The 19368-nt window shown below is 38.7% G+C and overlaps 1 protein-coding gene across 1 annotated transcript in view; it reads right to left on the reverse strand.

Annotated features, from left to right (window-relative positions):
• LOC128875021 (uncharacterized) overlaps window positions 1-19368 on the reverse strand; it is a 114672-nt gene that overhangs the window by 58924 nt on the left and 36380 nt on the right. The window contains exons 3-4 of the mRNA XM_054120304.1: window positions 14927-15029; window positions 11724-11841 (exon numbers count right to left, since the gene is read on the reverse strand). Of these exons, the coding sequence (XP_053976279.1) occupies window positions 11724-11841; window positions 14927-15029 (221 nt within the window). The remainder of the gene's footprint in view (window positions 1-11723; window positions 11842-14926; window positions 15030-19368) is intronic.

Consider the following 19368-nt stretch of genomic DNA (forward strand, 5'->3'; position numbering starts at 1 on the left):
ACGCCAAAATGTAACTAGTACTTATTTGTTCTGAATTTGTAAGAAAATCACTTGCTACTCGTTCGCTGTATTCGGCAGACATTATGTTATTTAGAACAATATAAAACTTTTGTTACGTATAATATAAATCAAACACCGTTATTTTAGACACGAACTTCCATAATACGACAATCCTCAACGTCCTGATTCGTTGTATATATTTAACACAACCAGATTTCTCTTATCTGTCGAAAAATGCCACAACGAAGCATTGATTTCTTTTTTTGAATTCCATAATATTGCGACCCTTTAAGAAAAGGAACATTACCCATCAGGAATGAAACGGGTGTCGTAACGTTAAAGCCTATCGTTTGCTCGAACGCTTACAAGGAGATTATGGCAAATCTGTGCAAGAAGGGTTGCAACGAAAGTAGCCAAAGAGCGACGCGAGTATTCGAGTGTGTATAAAAGAAGGGGCGGGCTCGCACGTGACTGAATTGCACCCCTATCCGAGGTAAGGCTGCCCTCTAATTTAATTTGTTCGACCCTCCGTCGAAAGATAAGATGCACTTGGTGCACTTCGTGCGGAAAAAACAAACAGGGCCTTTCAGTTTTCACTTTCTTTCGTGCATTTGCATATCCTCTGTTCATGGTGTCTGATGCTCGCCGTCTGGCCGTCGCGGCCATTTTTAATTCACAGGTCTCTAGAAATAATTTCAACCGAAAAACTGAAATGTGAAATTCGATAGCCGATTATAGCCGATAATAATAGCCGATTCGAGACTGTGAAATTATCGATCTTAAATCATTTACGGGACTATAACTCTTATTTTAAACGAACATCGATTCGTATATGCGTCCATCGAGTATTTCTGTAATATGCTTTAAGCAGAAAATTTATGACGAATCATAAATATGAAATATTGTCCCCGTACAACCTTTTATACCTCGTACTGTTTCCGGATGTATCGGAAATATAAGATTATCGTCATAAATCAAATATGGATCATTGTACGCTACGAAGTTAAATTAGATGCCGCTTTATATTGGATGAATTATGGAAGGAAGACATTTTATTAAAATAATTTAAAAATACACGGTGATGAACGAGAATGAAACGGAAGTGCTTTTTAGTCTCAAATGTATTATCTTATTATATGTATGACGGTCGTTACGTATTGTAGAAGCCTCTTAAGCATTGATTATAACTCCTTATTAACCGAGTATTTTGTAAATAAAAATAAAGAATAATTTAGTTAGAAATTGCTTACTTGAAATGAAATTTATAAAGTCAGTTCGAAATTCAACGTTGATTTTGCCACTATCGTGCCACTAAATCATTTAACATCACTTCCAAAATGCAGCCATTAAACACAGTGTGTTATTAGTATGACTACGAATTGACAAGTTATTAGCATTAAAACCGCCATTAATGTTACATTTCCTAATAAAGGGTAAACGCGTCAATGTGTTTGTTTCGCGTAACGAGAACCTTCCGAGGAACATGAATAACGTTCTCAGTGTAGTTTCTCCGTTTAAATTGTCTCCATTGAGGGCCTTTCGCATGTAAGCAGGGAAAGAAGTCTGAAGATTTCTTTCTCCGACGACGTTGTTGAAACAAAAGGTGCGAAAGCTACGGCGAAATTAAGATCGGTTACCTCCGGAATCTTCAGGCTGTTCTCCGAGGTTCTTCAACCCTCGGAATATTTCCCTGGGAAGAAATTCGACCTAGGAATTCCCTTTATCTTCCATTCTTTCTTCATTTGTGAGATACGGTCCACTGCACTTTCATACGGCGATAAAGGAGAATTCATGCTAATTAAATTGGATGGCTTCTTTATCTAGACGAGACGAGGAATAGAAACGAGGGCGTGACGAACGGTGCATGCAAAGACTTTTTTTTCGACGTTTAAATTAGCGTTACAATTTTAAGGTCGTTTCCTCCTATCGTTGGCCATTGTCGTTTCGTTCGTTTGATATTCAATCTCCCACGATTTTTGCTCCTCTTATCTTCCTTCAATTAAACCATTCAAAGACGAATCGTTCTGTTTGAAGACAAGAGAAACTCTAGTTGATATTATGATTATATCATCGCGATTTGTTCGTCGAGAATCCTGTATCGATAATCTCAAATTAAGTATTCCAAATTGTTCTTACCATTGAGACATTTATAAGATTTTTGTATTCCCTCGTGCGTTGGTATCGATATACTTTAATTAACTATTTAAAATGTTTTTAGCTTCGAGTTATCCATAAGATCAAAAAATCTGATATTTAAATTCACATTAAAATATACTAAATTTTCTGTGTTTCTTCATGCATTGATATCTCAATAGCGTTCGATTGAAAAGATGATCGCCCCTCGAAATCTTCTTCCTAACCTTTCATCTGAAAAACGCTCAACTACTGATACATGATCAGCTATCGCTATCGCCACTTTAGCCAATTTGTCACGCGACGTCTAAACAGACCGGCCAACTTTATATGCAGATCGATATCGCCAAGTTTCCCCAGGACCATGTATTACGCGGGACGAAGAAACAGCCGACATAGCGAACGATGAGTGAAATTACGTTTCCAAGCAGCATTAACGCCTAGGCGTTAATTATTAATAGCGCGAATTACCATAATATGAATTGTAAATCCGTCGCGGGATCCGTCGAGGGTGTAAATCGCCGAGGTCGTCGTCGGACACGGTTTTCACAATTTTCCTCGGATAATTATTCGACCTTTGGTTCCTCCCCGAAGCACCCCCTCCTAGCCCCGGAATACGAAATCGATCGTGGATGAATGGCCTCGATATTCGTCGGGGACAATGCGAGCAGTTCCTTTGACAGCAAAGGGGATCCCTCCGCGTGCAGACGTTTCGTTCTTTTACGAGTTTGACTTCTAGTTCATCGCGAAACTTTCATCGTTCTTCGCTCGCCGACCGATTTTCCGGCGTGGTACTCACGGTGACGGAAAATGGCTGCGGCAAAGAGCAGGAAGTCGTTTTCTACCCTTTCAGAGGAAAGCCGTAGCGAAACCGTGGTATCGATCGACGCTCGATCGGTTCGCTCGACGTTAACCCTCTAAATCCTTTGTGTCCGTCGAATCGTCCTTGTTTCGGATGATTCGTATTGTTCAAAGTGCATTGACAGTATTAGGAATAGAGAAATTGTCGATTTCTACAGCCAGAAGACAAGCAAGCTTCTTGCTTTGAAGATCGGTATCAGTGGTTCACTGAACCATAAAGTAACTTTAACTGATATGATAATAGGTGAATGTTGTTCACGTACTCTTCGTTGCTTAATAAGTTGAATGAGATCTATTTTATTCTCCAAGCCCACTCAAATAATTAGGTCGACGAATTAACTGGGTTAGAAACTTCAACGATCTACAATTCAAGTGCAATCAATATCATATTCGTATACCTGAACAATCAAATATCTTGAAAAATATTGATTTAGGATAAGAATACTTTAATACTTTTATTCCTAGAAAAGTAATTGTCAATTTATACAACCTAAAGACAGCTTCAAGCTGAAGGAAGCTTCTTGCTTTCAAGATCGGTATACGAGCCTCGCGAAATCATAAAATAAATTTAATTGCTCTTAATTTCATAATAGGTCTCAGAAACTTATTTTTTTCTTTAAGCCCTCTAATAGTTATAACAACGATTTAGCCATGGAAGTTAATCAAAGAAACTTATAAATACTTGGCAAATCTTTCATATAGTTTGAAAACTTTCATATAACTTATAAGTCGTGTCCTTTTGGAAAACCGATACTCGGTACGTTGGCGTGTCATTTGACCCCGTGATGAACCTGGAATGCTGGCGAAAGGTCACAGCGCTTTTCCAAATGGACGCGACACCAGAAAGCCGCAAGTATTATTAGGTAATCATATCGATGGCAAAGTGTCATCCAAATATAGAACCACGAGTGCATACTTTACTCGATGTAATCCTCTAAAGTTATACATCATCGAAACATTCTTACATTTAAACAAATGCTCAAGCAATTTAATAATGGGATGCAATTAGTTCACCAATTTCTAAACTTTATGGAACCATAATTGAAACGACGCTTCGATATTAATTTTCGCGAATTATTTATAACAACGCTTATTCTAGAGTAAATGAAACGTGTAAGGCAAGGAGCAGAAGAAATTTAAGAAGAAAAAAGAAAAAGAAAAAATATTAAGGATTAGTGTTGCCTAATTCAATTATTTCTAAATGGAGTGTGACCATTCCATTGAACTCCCAGCTCGTCGAATTGATCAATGAAGAACAAATAAACGTCAATTTGACTTTGTTTTTCGAGTAAAAATGATTTGAAATTTTCTGGATAGTGGAATATAAACAAACATCGGTAGGTATCGAATAGCAGTAAAAATAAGAGTATCGGTTCAGTTTCAGACCAACTTCGATTTCACTGCAACGTTTACACGTTGTAACGTTTGACCAAACTGTTTGGCCAAATAGTTTACTGTATACATGGTGTATCTCTTCGACACTATTTTCTCAGGCGCTGTTGGATAAGCTTCTTGTCCACCAACAACATATGAATTCTTTTCTTTTATTTCAATCGTGTGTCTTTAAATATATGATATTTCTGTTAAAATATTAGAATTGTAACCATTCGATTGCTATATTGTATACACACCTCATTGCTTGAAACATTGCCAAATAATAGACAGTGTCCTAACAATTCAACACTGCTACTAAAGTTGTATCTATACTTAGAAACTATTCTGTTCTAAAGACGAGTTCAACGACCTACAATTCAAGTGCAATCAATACCACATTTGAATACCTGAATAACCAAATATCTTGTAAAATATTGATTTAGAATAAGAATACTTTAACACTTTTATTCCTGGAATTCATCTCTCTATCGAATGCTGCAAAAAAAGAATAGAGTATTCCATTTAAAAAATCAAAGACTACATTTAAATTTCTAAGGCATCTCCACCCAAACAAAAATCGATTGCATAATGTTCCCCTCGAAACCATGCAATTATTTAACACAATCGTACCATGAAAATTCTTCATAAGTCGCATAATTCGCTAGCTATTCAGGATGAGCGTGTTGCGTGATGCCTCGCTCTGTGTATTCTAATCAGTCTCGTCATGCTCGTTAATTATTAATTGATTTCAGAATGCGAAGGATCTAGGTACCAGTTCCAATGTTACCACGAAATGGATTGCGACGATTAAGACGTGAAACGCACCGTTGCATCGAGACGTGCACAGTCGTACGCGCAGCTCTATCCAAGATTATACCATTAATCCTTCGAATTAGCAAGAAATATTACGGGTTTGCTCCGGTGGAGCTTCGACATCGCGGAAATTGAAAATGGAAGGTCGAGGACCGTAACGTTTGTTCGTGACGGATTCAATCAGAGATATCATCCTTGGTCTTCAATTTATCATCTGCAGTACTTGGTACGAGTTCCATAATAAACAAATTATAAATTCAATTTAGGAAGGATAACTGAGACTCAGAGAAAAATAATGTGAAAGGGTGTCGAATGAATATTTAACAATTTTTTAGTATCAAAGTTCACAATATGCGAAAGCATTGGACAGGCACAATTTATAGGTACAAATTGAGGACGACATTTACATGTTGCTTTGTCAATGTGATCAATAAAAAAAAAAAGAAAAGTTCAAAATGTGTAAATGTCGCAAGGTACATATGCTTGAAATAGTAGTTTTCCTTTGTAATTTAAATTAAAATTCAGAATATATATTTGTAGTGTGTATTATATATTCTGATGTTTGTTAAGCTGATTTTATGAAAATTGGCTTCAGAAGTAGTCTAAAAGAGGAACAGAAAGGACATTGAATTTTTATATTCGAATGTATATTTATTTTATTACTGAAATACTATCAGTAATTTTACTGTTAATGATACTCGTTCTCTTTTCCCCTTTTCAGACAATGACCCTCCAATTTTATTTCAGTATGTATACCATGGAGGTGTAACGAGCCACTGAAATTAACAGAATCCTCGAGTTCAGCCTCTCTACTCCCATTTCAAAGCTTTTGCACTGCCTATAAAAGGCATGCAGTGGCTACAACGTTAAAAATATTCACCGATCGCTTTTCCTTTTTTCTAGATAATGTTTTACATGTCATGCTTTATTTTATCCCCCATGGACGCGTATCGCGCAGTTAGGAGGATCCTCGATTTCGCTAATCAAACCGTTTCTGTATGTACGCTTAGCGGTAGTCATCCGTGGGCGGAGAATTTGTGCCTAATGGAGGGCAACTTTTACGCTAGCAATTAAATTAATTCCCGACGAAGCGGAAACCAGCGACTTCCGCGAGCGGAAATTTCGAGATATTACATTTTATTTCCTCGTCCGCGCGGCGGTCACGGAGGAGACAAACACGGTGTTCACCGGTAATCGCATTATCGACCAGCTTGGACCGTTGCACAGACCAATCCGGCGCATTCGACGGCATCATGGAAGCTAACCTAAAACTCGTTACACACTTCCATCGAACGTACAACTGCCGTCAATTGATTCGGGCTCGTTCGACGTGTAAACACTCGTTTCAGTTTCATTTCACGTGCGCCCAGCCTCGCACGCCCTACCCCTCCGCGAGTATTTCGTCTCGATGATCCACTCAATCCACGCGTGATGTTCGATCGATGGAGAACCGACACTTCTGCCGGAAACCGAATCGTCCGAACGAAAGATTTCGTTACAGTTGCTATCGGTGCGCTGCATGGCCATTTTTTTTTTTCACGTTTCGTACAAAAGGCTCGGAGCACCCTTCTCGTAAAAATTCATGATCGAGTGGGTCGTTTTGAAGATTTTATTTCGAAAACAAGTGGATGAAATTGAAATGAAATGGATGGATAAGTTTCGAAAATGGTAGATGAAGTGGAAATGAGATGTAGGTAAAATAGATAAACAAGTAAATGGATAAATAATTCATTGGGAGAGCAATTATTTGTCTCATCTAAAGATTCCTAACAATTTTCTTTATTTCTTCAGGTTTCAGAAATGATCTAACGAGGCACCTTATAAAAAAAAACACTTTTCAAGACCTTCTTAAGTTATACATATTTACTTTGTGACTGCAATAGAGTTTTGCAAAAATAGCTGGTACATTCGGAGATGCAGACCAGTGGTACCATTTCCTTCGAGTCAGCGGTAGACAATAACGACATTTATTGTGATCAAGCAAGTCCACTCGACACTGTGTAAGCTCGAAAATAGTGCGATGTCCGTCGTAAAACCAAACTTTTACGATCTTTCTTGACATTCTCACAAAACTCTGCCAGTGTGTATAACCGTGTGTATAAACTGGAAAGGAAATGTTTCGGGGCAAATCGCTGTGTGGTCATTTTTCATCCTGAAGGGAAGTAGAACGAGTTTCGAAAGTTTGGTCATTTATTAATGGGCGATGAGACGATACTTTGGCCTGATCAGGCAACACGTGGAGCATGATTAAGACAACACTTGTGGATCGATTGGGTAAATAATTACTTTCTAAGTGCCTTTCATAACTGGCTTCTAAAGGTATTTACGCCATAATGCTTCCTTTGAAATGTTATACAATTTTTTTTAAAAAATCACACATTCAAGCATATGTACTTTTAATATATATGGCAAAATGAATCATTTTTAGAGTCAAAACAAAAATAAAAATTTCCATGATGCCTTTCCCTCTTTAGCCCCTTGGTGTAAAATAGGGCTTTGACTGATCCTTGTCTTTATGCACCGTACAACTGTTACGACATGTACATTTTCTAGAATTTGCGTAATGGTGAAGTTACACGAATCTTTTTATTCATTCAGAAGGTGCCTGAACCCGTGCCTGAGGGCCGAACCTGACCCCATCCGAAGGTGATGGGTTCGTGTAACAACGAACGGGCGCCAAATAACTTGGTTATTTGTACCAGTACTACTGGTGGGGGTTTTTATTCTAACGAACCCACTATAAGTCGACCAAGAAAGGGAATGGAAAGATAAGTCATCTCCATTTTTGCGTTTCGTCGAGACAAGTACTTGGAGTCCCCGTAAATCTCTAATCACGAGCAATTGCAAGGGACGTTGCTCTTATTACTCTATATTACTATATTATTTCTATATTACTGGTGAAGTCTACGGCAGCAACACCAAAGGACGAACCCCAAATGATGACGTTACAGTGCTCATATACTGCAGGTATAAAACGACCCGATGAAATATCGCGTCGTAATTTTTACGTCCTCCGCTGATTATCCGATAACGTCGCGATTTTAACTGTGCAGTTTGTGATTATCATTTACGACTCGGATCGTTAACACGTATTTCGCTTTCTTTTTTCACGTAAGCCATTAATTTGATGATCTATTATATTCCACGTGACCTTACCGAGGCAAACAATTTATACTCTCTACGCAGTATATGTAATAAAAATCGTTCATACGTGATAAGATTTTACGTTAAAATTAAAGTACGAGACAATTTATGCTTCGAAAAATGGTTTCATTGAGGTAATAATTATAAAAGTTACTGAAATATGAGTTTATTACAATGAATTTATTTTATTGTTAGAGAGACAGTAATATTATTATAAGTTGTGAAGAACATCCTAATGTAAGAAATTGTAAAGTAGATATTAAAAACAAATTATTTGTGGACTATATTATTGAGTTTTTATATATAATACACATTCAACTCATTAATAGGAGATTAAATTGAAGATAGAAGAATATTGATGATGAATATGTGACTGCAGATTCAGACGAAGTTATAAAGGGTAAGGACAAAGGGAGGTTCTATGATAATTCATACGCTCGTGCCTTGGTATTCAGCCGCCTCCGTCATTACCCTAACTGGTCGTATTACTGCCAGCTGGAATACTTGGATATTCCAGATAATCAGGTGTATACTATGATCCACATATTAATTCCCAACAATGAAGACATTTCTCAAGATTATAGTGTAATCCTCACAGCCAGAAAAGTCAAATCTTGTTACGAGCATTACCAAAATAATCTCCAATATCTGCCTTAACCAACACAGACACCTGATTTGAATATAGTTTTGAAGAACAAATTAACCCTCTACATACTAACAAGGGACAGAGTAAAATTAAAATATTCGTTTTCTGGCTTTTTGAATTTTACTTGGACCCCTTGAGGCCAATTCACAAAAACCCTCGGACACAGCGAAACTTTTTTAGAATCTAGAATCACCAAAAACGGTTTGGACCAGATTTGAGGTTACATGACCGCGTCCTCCCCGTGTAAGTGGATGAAAAATAAAGCATTTATTTTAAAAGAAATTTGTTGAAGAAAAATGAGATAACATTCTACTAGAATAATTTTACATTTAAAAATTTTAAAATTATGCCAATATATTCCAAGAAATATGGAGACTGTATCTTAGACCACTGGTGGCACAACCCAATATTAATAACACAATATCCGTAGCGTACTTCATTTTACTTTATTCACGCCCGGCCAAATTTTTCTTTTTCTTAGCAGCAGCGACCTCGGTCAACAAAATGCCATTTTAAAGCGTCGCAATGCCGCATTTACCGCGCTCCTGTTTCGCCACACTTTTTCCTCTCATCTAAAACAAAATCGAGCGACGTTCACGCTCGATGGAGCGCGATCTCGCGTCATTTACGGGACAATTGTTGGAAAAATACTAATGGAAGGGGTGTGGCCGTCCACTCTTATCGCGACGCGAATAAAACACACGCGATACTTATTCAGCGATGTTTTTCATGTATAAATAAAACACCCAATCCCAGTGTTGCAATTCTTAATTGCCATCGACCCCAGGGTAACGAGATCACGATACCTCGCAAAAAGGAGAATTCCATCGGATCCGACACCAGTGATCGTTTCTTTAAAAACATTTCTTTCACGTCGAAAGTTCAACAGACACTGAAAAATCGAGCTGTCGTTCCCTACGGAGCGGTGAACTCTCTTTACCAAGTCCAAGACCGTGGAGACCGAACTTTGGACGAAATTGTTATCCAAATAAATATTTCGAATAACGAAAGAAGGGTAAACGACGTTTTTATGTGTTAGTAAGAAAGCGGTTAATGTTTGGTTTTCATCATTTGTTGATTAAAACTATCATTTTAACTACAAAAGAAAGAAAGAGTAAGACACGATCAAATTATGTTTCGAATGAAGATTATTTTAGTATTCATAGTCGCTTAAAAAGACCAAAACAATCTTCCTTCGTTTTGAAATAATTTCTAACAAAGCGTAGAAAGCATAATTCAGGATACACAGCGACGCAATGAAATCGTAGAAAGCGGATTCGCCGCATAATGTTGCCAATTTCAGCGATATTCTTCCGCAGCCGGGGGTTTAACCGAAGAAAGTACTCCTTGCTGAACTATAGCAACCGCTTCTCCCCTGCGTATCGTATTATCGGCAAAGTGGAGAAGCGGTTGTCTCCAGACGTGCTTCCACTTTCTAGTTGCTTAGAGCTAGATCAGGATTGATTGTAAGATAGTGCTATTTCGAAACGTTTAAGGGATACGATATCCGGGAAGTACTTGCTTAGGAATAAGCGACACGTTCGTGCGGTGTATCTCTAATCACAGGAATCTCGGTTACCCAACTTCAAACGCGAACACAGAAGCTACTGTTCGAAGTGTCTACAAAGGGAACCGTGTGTTTAACGTTTGGATTCTAACGAAGTGTCGTAGGTAGATGGAGAAATAACAAATATCTTAATAACGAAGACAGTGAGATACATTTGCAGACTCGATTTGAAGTTATTCATTTAACTCTTTTTTTTATACAGTAGATACGTTACTTAGAAATTGGTATAGAAAAAAAGTATAAAAAAAAAGTTGTATGTATAATTTTGTATACCGAGAAAAAATCATTGTACCTCTTTGAGGCACACGATTATAAAATAAAAATAAAATTCAAGCTGCTCAAAAGATAGTGTCAACAAGTTACTAACGAGCTTTCACCTGTATGCATTTCTGATTCCACTTATTGTACTTTTAGTTCATGGTATTGTCACATGAATGAAAAGCTTTAAATAAAATAGTAAAACTAAACCAAAGGTGGGGTAGTTTTCAACCTACCCAACTTCAAGGAGTTAAATAGAAAATGCACATTCAATTCCTAGGTCCTTATTAAACAAACTTTCCTATCTCCTACTGTACCCTCATCTACCCCAACAGCCACGCACGAATCAACTATTTCTCAGTTCTCTGTCCACCCACGGAGTTCATTTAAATTCAAGGAGTCACGCATCACCCGATTTTCATGTAAATAAAGCTCTCATTTCGCGTCTCCTTCAGTCTCCCATATACTTCATTTTTTTTTTTTTTTTTTTTTGGAGTATTCCATGATATATCAAACGTGAACAGCAGAAGAGGCTCGTTTAACACGTCTGACGTCAACGTACACGATAAATCTGGCCGCGATAAGCTCGTCACGTGTGCGAAATATCTGGACGTCGTTTAAACGACGCCCCGAAATAATAGAAACTGCTGTCGACGTTCACTCGGACAATCGAGATTTTCCTATGGGCGCGTTTGCAAACACGACAGCGCCGGCGATGCGCGGTTTCGAATTAATCCAAAAGGCTGCCGAGCACTAAGACAGAGATTCTAGGGTAGGTGCATGTATCAATTAGTGTACCGTGTTGGTGATGTCTGGTGGCTGTGTATTGCTGTTCGTGTCTCGCATGCTGTCGGGGGATATGTGTCGTTGTTCTTGTTTCCCTGTCGATATCGTGGCGGATGTATTGTGAGACTGCTTAGACGTTACCTCGTTCATGCAGGACACTTCTGATAATGGGACGTAGTAGTAGCCCAGGAAACGATCCCATAGGAAACCCTTGGACCAGACCTCGGCCAGGAGGCCCGTGTTCATGTCGTTCGTTTCGCTAGATAACAAACGAAATCGTGGTTAATTCACCTGGAAGCTTGCACGGTTATTTATTATCGACATCGAGTGATAAATTAAGAGTTTTCCAAAAGGAGGCATTAAGTTTTGTTTTTTAATACAAAAACACGTTTCGTAATGGGCACTTAATTATTTTTCAAATTTGACTTTTTAATCGCATGTATTCCGACACAAACAGACATAAACAGATTGTTGGATGATCTTCTACACCATTTGTTTTTAATTTGAAAACAAAATCCCGAAGGCTTGGAAAACCCTTTATGGGTAACAAGTTAGTTCGAAGTTTCATTATGTTTGTACACACAGTATCTGATCGATATTGTATATAGGTTCTTTGGTGATCTATCATTTTTCGCCATTAAGGATTTTAATAAGCAATTGAACATGAAATTATTATAAATAAAATCATAGCGTGTTAAATAATATGTACCGCTTATGTATAACAACTTTCAAAATTATAAAATAATTTAGAAAATCATGAAACATTGGTGACATGTTTATGTAGGACGTGGATGTGAATAAGCATTTGAGCAAATTCTGTAAGTATGGACATGTACACATTAATCTTGCTTAAATATCTAACTCAGCTTTGCTTCGTATCGCAGAAGTGGTGTATTAAAAATTCATAAATTTTGTACGGCGAATTCTGCAAATGGAGCACCGACGTCATTAAATTTTTGAAAAATCTCCGAGTCCAGAATTTAGGTTGCGAATTCTGACAGCACATGTCTTAGTACTTCCATAACCGACGCTAGCGCTGTAAATACGGTGAAATTGATCGGTACATCCTCGGGATTCTTATTTTTAGGCAGCTACTTCGTCACAGGTTAAATAAATACGATTTAAAAGCGGCCCGTGCACACTTAGAGTCGCGCGTCAAAGGAAAAGTAGGTTAAAGGTTCGCAACTTGGCAACTAAGGATTTAGCGGCGCCAGTAGGGATATTTCCGAGAGCTAAGATCCAAAATTCTCCCATTTTCTGCTACCGCGACTCGCGATTGTCCTCCTTATATATTTTCGACGCTCGATCAATAGCGTGTTCTCCGTCTCGAGCACTTGACGCGGTCGTATTCTTCCTCCGATAAAGAAAACGCTCGAGTGTAATTAAAAATGCAGCCCCGAAATAAAATGAATCATCCTCTGACGAGAAACGAGATGCTGGAAATATGCTAGGGAATCGAGTATCTGCTTTCAGCCGTTCGTCAACCGAAGCAAATAAAAGAAAGTGTTGGGTGTACATTATCGATATGAGATTTCCATGACTCCGATATTTCTTCTTAGCGAATTAATCGTTCTGGATGTAAAGCGTGTTCTTCGGACAAGACCTGGAGGCCTCAGTTAGTGTCAACCATGAAGAGTACGGAATATTTTTCTGGAGATAGCAAGAATTTGCGCTGCAGTTTTAAATTACAATTTATATTACATATTATTAAAAATTAAATTCTTTCGGGAGACGAGATCGAAATTGCAATTGCTTCTAAGTTGGAGTTTAATGGAATCTTTCCACGATAAAATAAATGATTCAATTAAATAACAAAAGTGATCGAAAAAGCTCTTGACTTTGATTTACACGGTATTCTGGACAGGTATCGATAGTTAAACCGATTTCTCAGCATCCCCAAGATATCTCCGCGTGTATCAAGCATGTAATTATACCACGACGTGTAAAAAAGAAAACGAGTCCTCTTCGTCGACCGGAAGGGCCGAGAAATCGATAGTCGACGAAGAGGGAAAATATCACGAGGCGAGGAAAAAGGATTAAAATGTGAAACATAACTCGCGATTAGCTAATCGCGCTATCGTGTACGCGCTATCCCATTGTGCTGGCTAAGCACCTATTTATACATCAGCCATGGATCGGATTACCTCTTAAGGGGGTTCGATAGTCGATCGCGAAACTCCGGAGGTCCGCGAGCCTTGACGCAAACTCGGTAACGAACGCGGCTAGATAACGCGCACGCTCCGACCGCGACAATTTCTGTCGGCCCTTATCAGTTTTATTCAGCATCGGCCATCGGGTATTACCCAGTTGGATTGAAAGTTTTCGCGAACCGTGGAATCGAGGATGTACCGTGGATCGTGAAACTTCCAATTCGAAATTTAAAATTCGAAATTGAAATGCATTCACCGCCTAACCCCGCCATCTCCCTCTATCTCTAGCTCAATCTCGATTCAGCAAACCAAGTTCTCCATTTTTTTATTGGTTGCTCGTATGGAAAAATTCGTGGAGAACTCTGGAAAGTTTGTTGCGGCCCCCCGTCGCGGAGCGAGAATTTAGATGCAGCGCAGCGGGACAAAAATTATTGACTGGTTTCGGTGAGTACTGGATATGTGCACAGGTTGAAAGATGAATACGTTTGTTGCGTGCTTTTATACGATACCCATAAACCTTTGACAGCGAAAAATGTGTATATTCGTCCATGGAAAGTATATTATATATTGGAATCCAGTAAGAATTTAAACAAACAAAATGTCACCTTTTGATAAGGTGATATTTACATAGGTATAAAAACTTAAAAGGTAACGATTGGAACTTAAAATTTAATTACTGAAGATTTTTAGATATTAGAATAAATGTTATATTATAAGATTATAAGAGAGAGAAATGTTTGTTTGTTACCTCAGTATGCTTTACATTTATATAAAAAGGTTTATGTGGCTTAGGAAAGTTCTTGTACCAAAACTATCAATAATGATCAAACCATGTGCTGATTACGAGAGCTCAAGAATTTCTTAACGATCCATTTCATGGAATCTTGAATCCCCAATAATTCGGTCTGTTATGTCAGAAACGATTCAACGCTTTTCAGTTCTCGTAAAAAATAAAATTTCAAATACAATCTCGATCCATAAATTCGAAAAATCCGCAGGAAACCGATATCCCCAATTGAAAGTTTTCGCATTATACTAACTTCTCGGTTAATCGAATTCCTATCACACGTGCATTCTGGTTCCAGCTCGGAACCACGGAGAACTTTGCATACGTCGTTTCTGGAATAACAGATTCAATTCTAACGTCAAACGATCTCTTCGAGCCATCCCATGATCGAACTTGCGTGTACTCACAAGAGAAAATCTTGCTCCCAGCATGGATTGGCCCCTTTCACAGCGACTGTCGTTGACTTCACGTTCTGCAGCTTCAGCGTTACGTAGGAGTTGAACTGTTCCGCTGAAAATCGTCGTCGATCGTTCGTGAGTCGGGTTACAGTCGTACGAACTGGCGCCAGCGATTCCTGGCGATCGTTTCGCTCGCACGCGGGCGATCGCGACGGCTGTTCGACATCGATGGATCGCGCAGAGGTATATATGGCGGTACGCGTCCGATCGTAAAAGGAACCTGTCCCATGAAAATGGAAACTTCGATGTTGACAAATACCGTAGCCACGGTCGAGCGCGAGGATCTTGGCGAGTTATCGGGACGAAATTTAAATTAATCGAATGATAAATTATCTAAAGACCGAAACAAATTATTTTCGAACAATGGTTACAATCACATTGGTTATGAAAAATTGAATGGAGTCCAATGTATGCAACTACAACTACTAGGTTGTCCCAAAATTTCTTTTGTTTCACTAGTAAGTAATTTATGTTTTATGTTATTGAGTTGTCTGAAAAATTCATGTCGATTTTTGGTGGGTGAAAACAAATAACATGAATACATCCCTTACACATGTATCAAAATTAAAAGTACTTGTAACAAATAGTGACGTTTTTTGTTCATTTTAAAAGTCAAATATTAATTAAGTGAAAACAGAAAAACTTGCTGAATGCAAGTCGCGAAAGAAACTTTTTGGAGAGCCCGATACATAATAGAAAAATAAACAAAAATTAATGACGCATTAGAAACAGAAATCCACGGGAATGAGCTCGCAACTGTTCCGAGTAAAAACGGATTATCGCATAGCGTTGTTCCACGGACAATTAAATGTTATTTATGGAAGCATCGAGCATTTTGAAGCCTCCTTCTGCGTATAATTATACAGAAACGAACCACTGGCGTCCGGGAGTGTATTTTCCGATAACCTCTCAGAGCTTGACCTGTCTAACAACCTACGTCGACGGGAAACATTTATAAGCCGACGTCGTCGAATCGATAAGAGACGGGTAACACATACACACACACACGAACGTAACATTTCCCGAGGAACCAGCGATCGTTTCTCAATTTACCAAGGATACGGACTGTCTTCCCCGTTTGTGTGCCTAGGAAACGGCGCAGGCGAACCGTAAAGCCTTGTAAGCTTCCACCTACGATGTCCATGCACGCGTATAGTATTATTCTGGCTACAAGCTCTCGATAATTCGGAAAAAAGGTGGACGACGCAGCGTATTTCGAACACCGAGTCGTCACCCTCGACATTCTGCTTGGTGTGCAACGAAATTGTCTTGACAAATGGACGTCGTAGAAAACGTTGCTCGTACCGAAGAAACGACCAACGGGTCGATGGACAAACGACACACAGGTGGATAATGAACGAAGACGATCATCACACGCCTGAATTGTTCCCCTTCGATTTCTAGATCACAGTAAAATGGTATGCGAACTTCTATCATTGGGGAAGAAATAGTTTTCAAATATGAGTATTCTCAGATAATAATAGAAGTACCTATAATAAATAATGTCGTTTTTGTTTTTAATTTTAGAAATGTATGGAAGCAGAAACGTATCACTAGATTGTTGACACTGTTGTGATCAAAGTTAGCGAATCGTGTGATGTAAAAATTCTTTTCTTCTTAAAAATCTATAACAAGTGGCTGATTAGCTTCATAATAAAAAAAAAAACATGTTATTTCACTTTACATAGAAATTCTGATACTGAATAATTGATGGGATTGTATCCTGTGCAGCTTGAGTTTCGTCTTTCTTTTAAATCGTGTACCTCAAAGAGTTAAATGTGAATTTATTAATATTTCAAGAGATCCAACTCTGGTATCGGAGAAATCCCCCAATTGGTTCACGAAGCGAGACAATTTGCATTATCGACGAATACCTACAGAATGCCAGCAGCCCGTAGGCGAGTTAATGGGCGGTTAGGAAGACTATCGTTTAATCGTACAAATGAAACACTTGTTACAGCCTTATTCCGCCTGAAATCATGCTGCATTTCCATCTGGCACATTGTCGCGAATAAAGAACGCTTCGGTCTGACTCGCATGATATATTGCCTGTCCTCGCGATTCCTCGAACAATTTCTCATTCACGCGTCCGTAAACTCTTATAATTCAGTCTAGCAAGCATGGAAAAATTTCTTCAATTTTCTTCTAACCGAAACCTTTTGAATCTGTCTGTGTCGCTGGAATAAACACATATAATAAACGACATACGTGTTTGAATGTTTCGATAGTAAGAAAATTCTGATAATTTCCAATAAACGACACGTAAGATAAACAAAACAATAAAACTAATAGGTACGTTAAAGAAGCTCAAGGTACTTTTTGGAATTGGTCAAACGGAGTACAATAGAGCAATGACCTTGGATTAGTGGCATTTGATATCGATCGCTCCAATTTCGTGGAACCCAATATTAGCGTTATCGAACTGATTAGATCTAATACAGAAATTCCGGTTCGTACAATTGACAGTTCATTGTACGAGCGACACCTGTTTCTATTAAGCGTGAAACGAACGATATGTGGAACGTAGGATCCATTAGAGATCATAATTGTGGAATTATAGGTAAGAAAACGATAAGAAAAATTTAGAAGACATAGAGAACGTTAGACCTAATGTAAGTGGCTTTTAAATCTACGTTTCTACTGTTAAGTCTACGGGTACCAAAATAAAAATGTTATAGCACGTGAGATTCGATAAACATTACATACAGGTCAACGAACTATAAATGTTCCACACTACTTAGGGACCAATATAAATGATTTTTAAATATACGAGTCCTAATAGGAACAAAGTAGAGTACGTAGATGCCAATACGAACGATCTCGGAATTTCACTATCTAATAATGATAACTGTGACATCTTACTCCGACATCTGAGCCTTAACATAACGTTTCAGTGCACGTATGACCCAATACGGATGACTCTCAGCTCTGCGATACCCGATACAAATATTTCAGGACACATACGACTCGATATAGACCTCTCTCGAATACGGCTGAATTAAGCAACCTCGGAGTCTCACGTGGCCATAGTAATAATTCCAACTTCTTTAAATTTCAAGCAGGTGACACGGAACTCGCGAAATATGATACAGGTGACCTTGGAAACCTTAAAATACAATATCACGTATCCAGTAATTTTGGACCCTCGTATCGACTTTCGGGGGTCAAGAAAGCCTGAAGGATATTAAGGATTGCATGAGAACGGAGGGTGCCAGGGTTCTGGGGATACGTCACCCTCCCTTCATCCAGGTACTCTGATATCCCCATAACCAATTAGATTTAGGGAACCGCGTAAGCCTATCGAGTCTCAGGAAATCTGAAGATATCAGACACCCTCGTGACACTCTGAAGTGGACACGTGGTTCTACGATGTATGAATCGTTGTTACTGAATCATGCGGACTCGACTAGTTTGTATTCTATTCTGCTTTCCAACAGGTGTGCCGCTGAACACTAGTGCACCGTAACGAGAGTCTACTATGGAAAGAGTCGCGATAAATGAATGAAAAAATTCTATTTGCTAAGTTTTCATCACTGACGGACTGGAACAAATATTTTTGTGCTTACCACTGCTTCTTAAAAATACTTTTATATTTTAATAGTCTAAACCTTATAAATAGATCATTTACTGTAATCATACAAATTTATTTAACACAACAAAAACTAGCTGTACCTAAAATGTGAATAACGTGGATGGAAGCTAAGAGTCGAATACATTTCAAATCGAAATGAACTATGTGAATGTTTCAACCCCTTGGAACTACCCATAAAATAAAGAAAGTAAATTTCTAAACTCTACGAAAATAATATCCATGTTTTCGCTAAAATTTAATTAGCTTAAACGAGAAAGCACTGAATTCTGAGACGCGCGACTCATGAAACGATACCAACGAAATTGTGACAAGGAACATTAGTCCAACCTGGAGCAACGAGTCCCGAAACATGCGACGAGAATTTGCGTCTCTTTAAACGGTGACGGCGCGTACAATGGTAGAACGCGAGCAATGTAAACGTTGAGTCCTGTAGTCGTTCTCCACGCGTGACGTTCACGGAAAATAATGATTCCCGTGGCTGCAGCCAGTGAGGGTGGCACACGTGCCTGCGCAGCGTTCGCGGGACACAAAAAGATGCGCAATATGAATGCAAAGTCACTGAAAGTCTCAAGGCCTTTATCCATTGGAACAACGGGACAGATCCGTGAAACAACGCGTGGCACAAACCGTAGAGAGACGTAACAGGAAATTACCGCGATCTGGAAAGTTTAAGCGTTAAACATTCTATATGAAAGACCGCGCCACACGTGGAAGTTATATCGCGCTAAATAATGCAACGCTAGAAACCGTGGCTCTACACAAATAACGAACGGTTAATTTTAGTCCCGTGCTCGACGGA

This window comes from Hylaeus volcanicus, chromosome 4 (assembly GCF_026283585.1).
Source record: "Hylaeus volcanicus isolate JK05 chromosome 4, UHH_iyHylVolc1.0_haploid, whole genome shotgun sequence".
Taxonomy (NCBI): domain Eukaryota; kingdom Metazoa; phylum Arthropoda; class Insecta; order Hymenoptera; family Colletidae; genus Hylaeus; species Hylaeus volcanicus.